Source organism: Cebus imitator, unplaced genomic scaffold (assembly GCF_001604975.1).
Source record: "Cebus imitator isolate Cc_AM_T3 unplaced genomic scaffold, Cebus_imitator-1.0 Scaffold22, whole genome shotgun sequence".
NCBI lineage: Eukaryota > Metazoa > Chordata > Mammalia > Primates > Cebidae > Cebus > Cebus imitator.
Genome location: NW_016107337.1, coordinates 11,144,487 through 11,159,483, shown reverse-complemented (window position 1 = coordinate 11,159,483; position 14,997 = coordinate 11,144,487). Strand labels below are relative to the sequence as shown.

The window sequence follows — 14,997 nt, the reverse complement described above, 5'->3', positions numbered from 1 at the left end:
TATGGCAGAGTCTTTGATCTCTAAAGCCTTCCTACTACACTGTCTCCCATAGTCTTAGCCACTTACACATTGTCTTGCTTGTGTCTAATAATAATCCTTTGAAGTGAACTGTAGCTTCAAGGATTTACCCAAGATTACACAGCTGATCACAACGGACGTTGCTGAGAGCAGAACTTGGGGCTCACAGCTTCCAGTTGAGGGCTCTTCTAAAAAGGCTGTGTATGAGATTCAGTTACTTTTCATCTGCCAGCAGTTATGTTGATGTTAATAGGGTGGGATGAAACCAGAATCTAGCCCCAAACTACAGGAAGCTGACAAAGAAAATTACTAGGACAAAAAAAAAAAAGTGTCAGGTACTTAGAAGGAAAATGGTTATGAGGCCTAGGTGATAGGCAGTGGGGCAGGGGAAAGCCGAGGGAATAAGATTAGCAATGGGCTACCCTGATTCTTAATCTAAGTGCTAGTCCCTTAGGATTGTGATTGGAGTTTTTAATTAAAGGTAGCTTTGGCCTCAACCAAAGCATTTCATGATGTGCTTCCCCTTCATCTTTATTTGCTATTCTTTGTAAATTTCTGTGCTGGGGACTTTACTGAAAGTGATGACTAGTTCATTTAGGACAATTTTTCTCAATCTTGAGCTTTTTGGAAATGGATAAGTCTGTTAATAATTTCTATTTCTTGGGAGATGTGATTATAATTGAACAAAATAATTGTGTTAATAATTCTATTTTAAATGATCAAAAACTTTAACAAGGTATTCTAAATGGAAACTCCTATTTAAATTTTTTGGTAGCATTGCTTGAACTACTTGCCTCTACTATCATCATTCCCCTCCTCCATCCCCTCCTTACACTGTTTTTTCTCTAAGAAATTCAGTGATATAAACTCTATTTACAACATAGTAATGTTACTGATTATTAGGTTTTCTTAAAATTTTCCTTAGTCTTTCTTTTTTGCTTTTAGTACAGAATAATAACACAGAAATACATTCTGTGTCCTGCTAAGTTGTATTTAAATAACCAAAGGAAATGCTAACTTCTTTTGATTAGTATTCATTGAATTAGAAGAGAAGGCACTGTAGGCTGTGACAGGATGGAAATATGGAAACCACAGACCTTAATTTTGGTTGAGCTATTATTATAAGTCAGCAATCAAGAGTCCTAGCTTTTAGTCTGATGCTGCCACTAACTTGTTGAATATCTTTCAATCAATTAGGAAGGTTTAAAAATATTAAGGGACCTAAAACTTATGGTAGACAGGAAGACAGCAAGAAAACAATGGTTATATAAATGAAGGCTAAGTTATATAAATCAAGATCAAGAAGAAATTTATCTCAGAGTAATGAAATTTTAAAAACAGTGTTATCACAATTATAATTAAGGTAGACAAACATCGTCCTATTGTCAAAGACGGGAAAGGTACATTCTACCAACCCTTGCTACTCAATGTATGTTCCATTCACCCGTAGCATTGGCATCACCTGGGAGCTTGTTAGAAATGCAGAATCTTAGACCTCTCTGCAGATCATCAAATTAGACTCTTTAACAAGAGCCTCATGTCATTCATATATACATTAAAGTTTGAGAATACTGCTATAAATTAGTGTTTAAGCTTTAAGCACTGGTGTAATTGACTGTCTTTAAATCTGGCAGAAATCTAGAATAGATTGTGAAAAGTTATTTAAATATGTTTTACATTTTTGTATATCTCAGTGAAAGGAACCAGTTTCAGTTTTACACTACTGGAAAATGTCACTAACACTTTTTAAAAAACTGTCTATTGTGTGCCAGGCATGGTTCTAGTTATAGTGTATCTTGGTTGAAGTAGAACATTTGAGATTACTTATACCCTTGTGGAATAAAGGGGCAGATATAGCTAGATGATTATAATGCACATTTGCAGATGAATAAACTACCATGTTAAAGAATATTAATTTATAGATTTCTTATACCAGATTACCTCAACTATATACTTTCATTTTACTTATAATTGTTTTTATCATACTTTATTCTAAATGTTTGAATTGTACAGCACTGTGAGTACCATGAGGTTGGGAACAGTGTATCTTATTAAAAACTATCCCCAATGCCTTATACAGTGAATGTTTCTTAATAGGTGCTTAATAAATATTTTGAATGATTAAAATTAATGCATTTTTGAGACAAGGGATCCATGGATAGGGGATCTTGTAGGCTTCTGTTCTTGTAGGCTTCTGTTTTGACTTAAACCTAACGAGTCAATGACTTGAATAAAGACAGAAGATATATGATTATATTTGTGAATGACAGAAAAGGTAAATAGTCAAAATGATAACTAACTCATAATATATTTGTTATGGAAATACAGCAACATGGAAAAATAAAGCTTAACAAAGGTAAATGTAAAATGGGTATGAAGAAAATGGGTATGAGGCTTTTGTTTTAAAAAACCAGCTGCATTCAGAAAGGATGGGGAACCTGGTTGGCAGTAAGTTGCCAATGTGAAAACAAATGGCTAGTGTGATTTCAGGTTGTTTGAAAATTATAGATTTTTATTGAGTACAGGGTGAGTTGTAACCCTGTACATTCTGAGCTGTTTGGAATATTTGGCATTTTGTCCAATTATGGATGTAACTTTGAGGAATGTTGATGAGATAGAATGATAATAAGTGGATGGATTTCATGAGGTGCAAAGTCGCCCATGGTCATGATAGGAGACTGAAAGTGTAGCCGTGCCTCTGAAGAACAGAATTTAGTGAACTAGTACGTCCTTCACTGTTATTTGCTGTCCTCTGTTACCGATCCACTGCGGATTATGCCAAAAATGATGACTTGCTGGTCTGGAGACATTTCTCAGCTTTTCTGTGTTTGTATTTACATAGTTATGTCCTTTTGCTTTTGGGATAGTTCATTAAATAGTTGGTAGTTTGATAGCTGAGGTGATCCTTTTCAAGTCATAGCCTGAAATAGTGAATATCTGTTAGATAATGGCTATGTATGATTTTTTTTTTTTTTTGGAAAGCAGTCATATGGAAGAATGGTATAGACATGAATGATGTTCCTGAGGGCAAAAGTTGGGTCAAAGGAGGAATTTCGAAGTATTCAGTTATGGCTGCCAAACTAAGAGCTGGCCAAGAGCTATCTCTTCATTCTTTCAGTAATAATTTATCGGGTATTAATTGGGTGTAGGGTCCTGGGATACTTCAGAGATATTTTAAAGATCCTAAATCATTAGAAGCTTGCTAATCTTCAAAGATATTTTTTTTCTATAAATTTGGTGATAATTCCAAATCTGTCCTTAACATACACAGATGCTATTACTGTTCAGTTTTAGAGTCTTTCATGTACATGGTACCACTTTTAGTCTGGGCATGTGGTGAAGAATAGTTATTTTACAGCAAGCAATTGATTAAGCTAGATGAGGTATGAGAGTAAGCAAACTAGGTAAACTGAGGAAGAATGGATGTGACAAGGTGAATGTACATACAAATACGGATTTTTCAATCTAGCTATTGTACTCATAACTTCTTTAAATAAAATTTAACTTGGCTACTAATCAAAAATATGTGAAATAACTATAAAATAATAGAATATATGATATTTATTATTAGCAAATAACTCCGGTAACCTGGAATCAAGGATGTCATAAGGTGAATAATGTATTTTTGTAATTTAATATAACAGTTCTCTGAACATAACATACATATCTTATGTCTAAGTATGTAATTTAAAGTATTCTAGGAAATAGAATTTGGTTTGGAAATAAACTATTCTAGCATGATATTAAAATCACATAAATCTTATTAGGATATGTAAATTTATAGATACAGTGTTATCTATAAAATGTAAATAAATGTTATATTTGAATTTCATCAAATATATTTAAAAAAGAACATTAATTCTGATGTCACTGTTAGATTAAAATAGTTATTTAAGGAATTACCAATTAATATTTACATTTATATTCATCAGTAAAAGGCTCTTATGTATAGTTGAATATAGGCCTTTTAGCACATATACTGAAATTGTAGATTACCACAAAGTCTGGAGAAAATACACCATATGACATGGAAAAGAAGATCAGTCTTTAATAATTGTGTCAGTAAAAGTTGCTTTAAAAGTAACTTTTTTATACTCTTTGTGATTTGTCCAATTTTAGCAGACAGGTGGGGGTATTAAAATTCAGAGGTTCTCTTTCTATATCGTGTGCATCAAACAATTGGAACAAACTGTCTGATAAAGGAGTTTTTGCTTCCTTCATTATGAATGTTTCTGTTAAGTCTTAACTATAATACCAGTTAAAAATAGTTAAACATTTAATGTATAATACATAGAATTTATTAAAAACAATGCTATAAATTTGTCTCAAAATCTTGGATGTATACACTGAACTGATATAATTTGACACCAGGTTATTATTATTTTTTCTCATCTGTATTTAGATTTGCTCTTTCTAGTTTCAGAGTTATGACAGCATTGAATTGTAATCAGTTACTAACTGTGTCTTTTGCCTCAGGTCATAATTTAATTGTTTAACATCATTATTATATATTTTTAATAGCCTAGTGTGTGACTAATTGAAGGGTGCAATATTGTCCGGCTGCGTTATGCATATTATCTTATATACTGATGCAATCACTACACAGTCTAAGCAAAATAAACAGCAAAAGGCTAGAGTGAGGAATGAAACCTAATCGGTTTCCATTGAGCTAGTAAGGGAGACTTGAAAGTTGTGCAAGTAGACCTAGGGGAGTCTTTCTTGAAAACAAGGCATAATAATGCCTCCTTTATCTGCCTTTACTAGGAAACATGGGTAACCAGAGTAGTGAATTTAGTAAAATAATGAAAGCTTATGCCTTTAAGCCCTTAATTTCTTTTTATTTTTTACTCTTGGGAAAACCCAATGTAATTTTAAAAAATGGCTCAGAGCCATTGTTATTTTACTCAGCATTACAAGGACTTGAGAATGTACAGGCCCATTTATCTCCATTACATGGCTACAGAATGCTTTTATTGTTTCTTTCTGATTTTTTTTTTTTTTTTTTTTTTTTTTTTTTTCTTTTTTTTTTTTTTTTTTTGCTTCTTTTGGTTTCTTCTGCTATTTGTCAAATCTTTCTGCTTTATGTCTATCTGCCGGTTTATAATTTGCTGCCTAAATTTGTGTATAATATAAAACTTGTCTCCTACTCAGTTCTTCTAGGAGGTCAGGTCTTGTGCCAGCTTATTTGTTCTTCCAGCTTAATCACCAAGCCTGATATCCATTATTGCAACCCCACTCCCCAGTGCTGGGACCTCCTCTCATTGCCTGCTTCTTAAAACTCTCTAATTCCCTATCCTGCCCCAGTATGTCTTAACGTTGTTTTCCCACTCCTGACTGAGGTTGATTACTGAGAAAAAAATTCTTGCCTTTAGTATTTTGATAAAAGTGCTCTATGGAAGGACTGGAAAATAAAATAGGATGGGATTGAGGGGGAAGATCTCCTCTATAATTGAAAGGAAATTCCCAGTTGTCTTTTGAAAAACTGTTTTCAGAAGCAGCAGACACTGTTGTGCTCTGGTGTGAGGAGGAGGATGGCAGCGCAGTGCCCACGTGATGCTGAACAAGGCATCCTTGACGTGCCTGAGGAGGCAGGGAGATGGAGAGATAAGTTGGGTTCAGTGTGTATCTTATGCTCTGACAGAGTGCTTCAGGAAGTAGTTAGATAGTAATGGCACACTGAGTAGAAGAAAATTATTTTCATGGATTTAAACATTTGTCCTCCTTGAAGAATTTGGGTTTGGCCAGATGGAATTTCCCCAGAAAGCAATTAGACATTGTTTTTCCTGCTCTCATTCACTTTCCTAGGAAGGAAATGATATGCTCTTCTGGAGAGAAGCCCCAGAGACTGGCACCAGAAAGCAGTCAGAGCCACTAGCCATTACTTTGACCATATGGGAAGCATTTGAAAATGTACCATTTATGGTTATTAGCCTGAGGTTCTTGGGCCCCTAAAGCATTAATTCTTAAACTTTTTGGTCTCTAGAGCCTGTTGTCTCTGAGGACACCAGAGAGCATTTGTTTATGTGGATCATAACTATCAATATTTACCATTTGGAAAGTGAAACTGAGAAAGCTTAAAATATTAGCCTACTTAAGCACAATCCCACTAGCTGTCAGAGTGATGGAGTCATCTTTCCTGTAGCCCCTGGGAACTTCTGCTGTACACTTGAGAGAGAGTAAGAGTGAAAAGTAATTAACATCTTAGTATTTTGGTAAAAATAGCTTTGACTTTGTAGATTCCCCCACAAGTGTTTTAGGAAAAGCCAGGGATCCTTAGACCACAGTGTGAGAACTGTTGCCCTTAGTGGTTTATGAATAGAATTCAGGAGATTTGAGATCTTGGATGGGGAATAATTGTATCTCTATTTAAAGGAATCATTTCCTTCCATTTGCAATGTAGGCACAATCCATGGCAATATCAGGAGTGCCTGTAGCTTTGATAACCAATAGAAATCACGGATATGTTCATAGTTAAGTTATTGCAGATATCTTAATACTTTGAAATTGTGGTAGTTATTAGACCTGACATTTTTTAGGGGCAGTTTGAGAGCCAGAGGTAGGAAAAGATTCTGAAGGGACATAGCCCTGACCTTTGGGTTGCATCCTTCACTTTCATTCTTTTTGGATAGTCTCTGAAATGAAAATCCTTTGAAGATGTTATGATGGTATAATCAAAGACAGCTTTACATTAGGAATCAGATGACTTTAGTTCTAGCTCTGCCTCTGATTAGCTGTGAGATCTTGGGAGAGGTTTTCAGCCCTTGCATCTCAGTGTACTTTTTAACTACTGCAGTACTTCTCCAGCTCAAGTAATCTATAATAATTGGAAATTTTGGAATGTATTTATTATAATTTATTAAACATCTACTACATGTCAGACATTATATTAGGCACTGGGGATTTAACAGAGAGCAGTACATGGTCCCTACCCTCAAGGACTCTACAGTCTGGATTTTAACTAGCAAATAAGGATATATATAGAACCCACTTGCCAGAGATAATTGTTAGAAATTCCTGGGGAAAGTACACCTGATATATTTGAGAAAGTGCCTTTCCTGTTCCATGTGGATTGTCACTTCACGCTCCCATGTGTCAGCAGGGTCACTCTTGATGTTGGTTGGCACCTAGAAAAGAGTAGCCCCTGATTATCTTCCCATAGTGAGTCCTCATTCAATTAACCAAACTTCACTGAGTGCCTAAAGTGTGTGAACTGTGCTAGACTCTGGATTGCAGGTTCCCTTCCCTGAAGACAATCATGGGGCAAAAAGATGCAATGAATTACAGTGTGGTAAGGGCTGTAACAGAGTGTTTGTAATGTATTATGGATGTATAGAAGAAGGCACACGTGAGCCAGTCAGATATTGGCAGTTGTAGGAGTAAGGGAATGTTTCCTGAAATAAATGGCATAAATAACTGGGCCTTGAGGGCTGAATGCAGTTTGCAAGGTGGATAAATGAGAGAATACCAATGTGATTATAATTTGGGATCTTGTCTGGTGCATCAGGCCATTTCAAACTTTGAATGTCTGGGGAGACAACATTTTTTGAATATACAGATATGTTGAAAATGATTGGTTAGTGTTTTTGTTTTGCTTTTGAGTGTAACAACTCATTTGTAACTTTTTCTTCAATATTTGTGTGTGCATTTTAGAAAGAACACCCAGGTTAATGCCTGATAAAGGAAGCATGTATTACCCACGGGTACAGCATTACCGAGAGCTGCTTGACTCCTTGCCAATGGATGCCTATACACATGGCTGCATTTTACATCCTGAGTTAACTGTGGACTCCATGATTCCGGCTTATGCAACTACAAGAATCCGTAGTATGTAAACATTTTAAAGATCTGGAATTCTGTCTCACACTTTCTTTTAACTCATTTTGAGACCTAGCATGTTTCATGGTCACTAAAAAAAGATTGGGAATAGGGTTGTTGAGTTTGCTTTATGGATGTGCATATTATGGATCAATCCATGAACCAGTCAGATTAATCTGTGCTTAACTTGCTCAGTTGGACATATATTGTCTATAGGACCTGATATAGCTCCTGGCTTTGAGGGCCAAACTTGGATAAAACTCAGAAGAGCGGGTTATGGAAAAGTAAGGAATATAACATGTTCTCATGAACAGATGGACTAGGAATCTGAAGATCTGGGATGTGCCTAGAATTATGGGCAGTTGAGTTCACGTTTCTAGTCCTTAATTGTCGTTTCATTATGTGAGGAAACTGGACTAGAGGGTGTCGAACTATTACTCTGGCTCTATGTTCAGTGATAGGAGATTTATTGGGATTGATTTGTGACATCCAGCTTTCTGCCTTCTTCTTGTCACGAGGATAGTCAGTGCATGATCTGTGGAACAGGAGGTGTGCTTTATAGCACAGGTGATTGGGGATAAGAAGGGAAAGGATGGTGGCAGGGGTCACACTTCCGGAATGCTGATCAGAAACACTCAAACTCAGATCTCCTAAATCCAGAAACCATTTTTTCCCCATTATATGATATTCACCTTTATTATTCTTAGATTATTTTTTTCCTTTTTGATACATCCCCTTTTCCTCTCCTCTTCTCTGCCCTCCTTCCTTTTCACCGCTTCCTTTTTCTCTCTTCTCTTCCATTCTCTTCTCCACTGCCTCTCTTCCTGCTTCTCTTTCCTCTTATTCCTCCTCCTCCTCTTCATAAATACCCTTTATATGATTTGAAACAAGAGTTCTGACTATAATTCTATCACCTATAGTTAATATTTTAAAAAAGTAAGGCTTTTTCCTCTCTTCATACAGGAGTTCATTATAGAAAGCTTGAAGGGTAGAGGAAGGCAGAGCAGCAAGCCTGCACTGAGCACTCTGAAGTGCTGGGCCTTGGCTCTAAGTGCTTCCCACGAAGCTTCTCATTTAGCCTTTATCCTGCTTGGCAGATATTCTTATTGTTCCATTTGAAACATGAGGAAACTGAGGCATAGACAGGGTAAGCCCAAGGCAGAGAAGCAGGACATGAGCCCCAGAGCTCATGCTCTTGTCATTGAGTTTCTCTGCTTCTCCTTGTTTCTGGTGTAGAAGGGAGAAAATAATTTTCTGTTTCCAAAATGTTTTATTATTAGGCCAGATTGGAAACACAGAGTCTGAGCTGAAGAAACTTGCTGAAGAAAACCCAGATTTACAAGAAGCATACATTGCAAAACAGAAACGACTTAAAGTAAGTCAGCCAGCTGTCTTCAGTTGACACACCCTGCATGTAGTAAATGTTCTACTTATTGTAAAGCACCACTATTTCTAGAACATCTCTTAAATATTGCAGTTCACTAGTGCACATGTTACCTTTGGCTTATGTTCTTCTTTTAGAAAGAATATTTTATTAGATTTGATATTGAAACGTGATGACAAGTATGTAACAAGCAGATATTGAGCATGCTGGTTGCCAAAACAAGTTATGAAATGCAAAGGAAGTTTATAACATATTCTAGAATCTGTCATTTCAGGTATTCCACCACTGTAAGGCCTCACTAGACCTACATCCCTCCAGGTGTCACACTGACTTGCTTTGCCCCCCGAGGAGTGCGTGTTATGGTCAGCCTTTCTCCTGTTGATTCCTTCCTCGGGCCCAGCAACACATGCAAACTTCTCTCATATTAAAACTGTAGAAAATAGCAGCACTCCCAACCCTCCCCAGCCTCCCACCTTCCTTTATCTTGTCTTAGCTAAATGAGCTCCCCAGAAGAAATACTTGCACTCACAGCTACTTGACTGATTCTCCACCAGCCCTTTAACTCCTTGCACTCAGACTTTTCCTCGTCTCTGATCCTTCAGCTACTCTTTCAATTACAGCTGCTGGAACTCTTCTTCTGAGTTGTGCTTGGCAGATGCCTCTTCATGTCCCTTCCATTCTTTGCCTTCTCTGGTTATCTGGCCTCATAGGAGCTGCCAGTGAGTGGTGGCATTTTCACAGTTGGAGTATTTCCCTTCAACTTTGCTTTTTTTTGGCTGAGTTTTTCTATTTCTTCCCATTGTCTAAAATAAACAGGCTCAACTCTGTAAGAATTTATATCTGCTTTGGTTTACCTAGGTTTTTTTTTTATAGGTATAAATAATCTTTTTTTTTTGTGGTTAATTAGTCAAAGCTGCTCGACCATGACAATGTCAAGTATTTGAAGAAAATTCTTGATGAGTTGGAGAAAGTCTTGGATCAGGTTGAAACTGAATTGCAAAGAAGAAATGAAGAAACCCCAGGTAGGTTCCCATATATGTTCTTTTTCTCTTTTCAACATCAGTATTACTCATGGGAACATTCTTTTTGAGACGGAGTTTCGCGCTTGTTACCCAGGCTGGAGTGCAATGGCGCGATCTCGGCTCACCGCAGCCTCCTGCCTCCTGGGTTCAGGCAATTCTCCTGCCTCAGCCTCCCGAGTAGCTGGGATTACAGGCACGTGCCACCATGCCCAGCTGATTTTTTGTATTTTTAGTAGAGACAGGGTTTCACCATGTTGACCAGGATGGTCTCGATCTCTTGACCTTGTGATCCACCCACCTCGGCCTCCCAAAGTGCTGGGATTACAGGCGTGAGCCACTACGCCCGGCCCGGGAACATTCTTAAGTCTCACCAAAAACATTCTGTAATCTGCTTTTCATTGTTGTTATTTATGGGCAGTTTTAATTATGATAACAACAATCATATTGCACCCAGAAAAACCCAGTTGTCTAATTGTAACGCAATCTATATCTATGTGAAGGATTTTCTGCACAATTTAAACTACACTTGGGAGAGTTTTACCTAACTGTTTTACAAATTTATAATTACAGTAGTTTGGTTGAATAACTTGAATAATTGCTTGAACATTCCCTCTAGTTTTTTCCTTAGGCAGGGAGACAGCCTCCAGTCCAAAGTGTACTAAGGGGCCAGCAGTGGGCATCTGTAGACCGGCTGGTGAGCATGCATGTGCCAGTGAACGGACTTCAGGGTTAAGCCACAGGTGGATACACATGGGCCATTTGTGCTACTCTGACTAGAGTTGAAGACCATGTTACCTGTCACAAATGCTCTTGTACTTTAAATGACTAAGAACATAGCCACCAAGTCTTGTTTCAGACTCAGCTTTATGGATTTTTCTAAAACAGAACTGTTTTTTTTAAACCATTACGAAGTATCTTTTAACTGGCTTAGAGGCTCCCAACCCCTTAGTATCCTTTACAAAGTGATAGGTTCAAGTGGCTGCAATTTTACATAGGGACCTGGATGGCTGACAGATGCCAAGCAAGTCTCCTTTAGCTTCAGATACATTTGCTTGGACTTTTTTTTTTTTTTTTAAAAGCATGAAATTACTCTCTGAGTGTGGTGGTCAAGAAAATAAATATATCATGGCCTTCATCTTTTGCTATACTCATGCTCACCTGTAAGGATGAGACCACTGATGCCAGCTGGAGTCTGTCCGTAGAGTGCTTGCTTCTAATTCTCTATGTCCCTTTCTCTAATTAGAAGAGGGCCACCAACCTTGGCTCTGCGGTGAGTCCTTCACCTTGGCAGACGTCTCACTCGCTGTCACATTGCATCGACTGAAGTTCCTGGGGTTTGCGAGGAGAAACTGGGGAAACGGAAAGCGACCAAACTTGGAAACCTATTACGAGCGTGTCTTGAAGAGAAAAACATTTAATAAGGTTTTAGGACATGTCAACAATATATTAATCTCTGCAGTGCTGCCAACAGCATTCCGGGTGGCCAAGAAAAGGGCCCCAAAAGTTCTTGGCACGACCCTTGTGGTTGGTTTGCTTGCAGGAGTGGGATATTTTGCTTTTATGCTTTTCAGAAAGAGGCTTGGCAGCATGATATTAGCATTTAGACCCAGACCAAATTATTTCTAGGCTTGTTGGGATCTTGTGGTGGCAGCTCATCCAAGCATTTAGCTAGACCTTATGATTGCCCATAGCTCTCTGAGTGTGTCTTATTGAGTAGTTAGCAGTATTTTTTCCTAAAATTCAGAAGTCATCTTTGTTATACAACACAGGAGTTTAGATTGCAATAGGACACAAAATTGCTTCATTCTACAACTGCCAGTTCCAGGCAGAAATAGCAAGGCAAAGAGATAAAAGTAGGAAAAATGAGAGAATGAAGTCGGTGTAGGGTAGAGCAATAGAAAATAATCTTCGGGAGCCTCCAGCATTCATGGCTGCCTGTCCCATTGCTAACCATCACATTTAGCTACCTGTGGCCACTGCCCACACATATACTTCTGTAATTGAGAACGCTTAGGAGAGAACTAGGGAATCACTGGGTGTAGTGGGCTGGAGAGAACCTCAGGCTTTATATGTATGGCACCTCATTTAACCTCAGTGTTAATTTTACATGCTTATGAAACACACGCATTGCTTTAGTAAGACTAAATGCTTATATACTTGGGAATGCGATACTCATCGGAGCACATCTGCCTAACATTTACTTAAAAGTTGTAAGTGATATTAAGATGATTCCTTCCCATTTCATATAGTTCCCAATTTGAATTACCAAATGGTAATGGTTCCTTACTGTTTTAGATGGTGCCTGTGAGATATCATTTCTCTGGATGATCATGTCCAGTCAGTGGAGTTAGGAAGGGTGGCCTCTATAGCCCTCTTTATGCACGTAAGTGGCATTTAGATGAATGTCCCAGCTAATCATTAGCATGTCATATGGCTGGGTAGTGGGTATTTTGATGATCTGGGAGTACCAAATATGATCATTCTTCATTTGAGGAGGCTGGTGTGTTAACACAAAAATGGTTGTCCAGATCTTTTATCTGTTTGTGATCATCAACAAGGACTTGTTAGAAAGATCTAGTCTTAGCACTTGGCAGTTAATCTAGGGAAGATGAATTAAATGGACAGATTGTGATGCATACTTGAATTCACTCATGTATGTTTAAGGGATTCGGGTGGGGGGGATACCTCAGTTCATCTGGAAGGGACAGTTCATGTGTCCCATGAATAACCATGGAACTGCAGCAAATGGTTCGTGCTCAGAAAAAGTCTTTCATGGTGACAGAAAGGCAGTTTCCCTGGAGCTGGCCATGAAGGCCTTAGGAGCCATTTCCAGTGTCTGGTGGGTAGCATGCATAGAGATGATGTGCTCAGGTCCCAGCGAACAACAAAAAAGCTTACTTGGACTGTCTTAGATGGGCTGCACGAAATAGCCAAAGAATGTACTAACTTTATCATTAATAAGAAAGTCATATCTGGGAAACGATTCTTTGCTGGTAAAATGATTCTCTGATTCTATTTTGATGCTGTAATTCCATTTCATGAACCAGTTGTATTAGAAAATCTTGATGAACTATATGTTCCCAGTTTACAAAAAATTAATAAAACCTCCAGAGCAAACTCAGTCTAATAATAATTGAGTAGCAGCTTTTATAATATTTTAAATTTGCACATTAGTGTGTCGTCATATGGAGTGTCTGAACCTGTTAATGGGACATACCAATCCATGTATTCATAAGAGCCATAGAATTTATTATTCATTAGTTTATAGTGTTTGAGTTCTTTATGTACTCTGTTAGAAACAAGAACCAAGACGTGAAGAAATAAAAATTGGATTTTTGTAAAAACCTTTGAAGGATAGTTACCGGTGAAACCGTTGTTGGTTAAGAATAGAAGTCCAGAGTTAACTTTTCCTTCAATTTATTTTATTCCTGAATCATAGGGAATCTTTTTAGAGTGGGTTTCTAATTTCTTTGTACAGTTTCTTTGGAAATACATTAAAAGATAGTGGCAATTTCATGTGTTTCATGGATACTCTTGAGTTTATGTGTTTTTGTTTAGGGACACAATGACCACTAGATGTCGCTGTTCATCCAGGTGACTGAGATTGGTGTTTTTGTTCAGCAACCCTTCCAATATGTTTCAAGCAAAGATAGTAATGACCTCAGTTTCTGAAATAAGGGCATCTTCATCGATTATTTATCTGTTTTTTTTAAAAAAGCTGAGGCAAATGTGACTGATTTATAATGCTTTGAAAGGGATTACAGTACTACACAATGTCAAGCTAGAGTTAAACATACACTATTAGCTAAATAGACATTTTTATGTATTTTGTTTTTCATGATCATTGGTGACTGGTCAGTGTATTCCTCAATTTCCAAAATTTGTATAAATATCACAATTAGAAAAATGCCTGAGGTACTAAAGTTAGGTTGGCTATTTGTGTCTTAACACACATAAATACTATTGTTATTGCAACAAATGCCTTTTGAACCCATTTTTCATAATTGCAGATAGTTGTAAATTGCTTGCTTAATTTTTAGTAATTATTGCTGTTGACACCAGAGTTGTAGATTTTTGGTGTTGTTGAATGCAATAGAGAGATCTGTAAGATCAATAAAAGTAATTGGAAAATAAATATGAACCCTAAAACAAAGTACTCATTTTGTAATCTTTTTTGGAAAACAGATGTACTTTTTAAAATTTAAAATCAAAGCATCATGTGGTAATTAAAAGGGCAAAATAAGCAGAGGTTAGATATTCAAGATATTTAGCTATAGGATGCCATATTTTCTTTATAATAAAATTGCTGACTCATGCTTCATTTAAATATGCACACTTAAAATGAATGGCAGTCTAAAAACTAACATTGATCCTTCTCATTAAAATAGCTCTTTTGCAGCTAGCCACCAACCAGGGGAGAGCAAGAAAATGATGAACACTGAGTATTTATCTTTGCAAAATAGTTTTCTTACATGTTTACTGAATTTCAAATATTACTCATATTTATGTATATTTTTGACATAGCTAATTCTCTTTTATTGAATATGGATTATGAATATTCAAATTACCTTTCACATTTCTAGCGTGGTAAGCCTAGCCATTCAATCAAGTAGAAATTACGTACTTTCATTTTGCACTGAACAAAGCAAATTAAATGCGAGTCTAATTGGCATTGTATTCCTTGAGTTTACAGACAAGAACAAAGGGCAACAATACTGAATACTCGTGGAAAGACATCAGAATATGTAACTTTGTAGT

General features: G+C 37.0%; 1 protein-coding gene across 5 annotated transcripts in view; it reads left to right on the top strand.

Annotated features, from left to right (window-relative positions):
• GDAP1 (ganglioside induced differentiation associated protein 1) overlaps positions 1–14,392 on the top strand; it is a 44,730-nt gene extending 30,338 nt beyond the window's left edge. For 3 of the 5 annotated variants that reach the window (XM_037736095.1, XM_037736097.1, XM_037736098.1), the window contains 4 exons: positions 7,669–7,842; positions 9,114–9,208; positions 10,125–10,239; positions 11,483–14,392. In XM_037736095.1, the coding sequence (XP_037592023.1) occupies positions 7,686–7,842; positions 9,114–9,208; positions 10,125–10,239; positions 11,483–11,865 (750 nt within the window). In that variant the 5' untranslated portion in view covers positions 7,669–7,685 and the 3' untranslated portion in view covers positions 11,866–14,392. The remainder of the gene's footprint in view (positions 1–7,668; positions 7,843–9,113; positions 9,209–10,124; positions 10,240–11,482) is intronic. The other 2 variants (XM_017521902.2, XM_037736096.1) reach the window with 1 other exon arrangement.
• Positions 14,393–14,997: the final 605 nt, after the last annotated feature.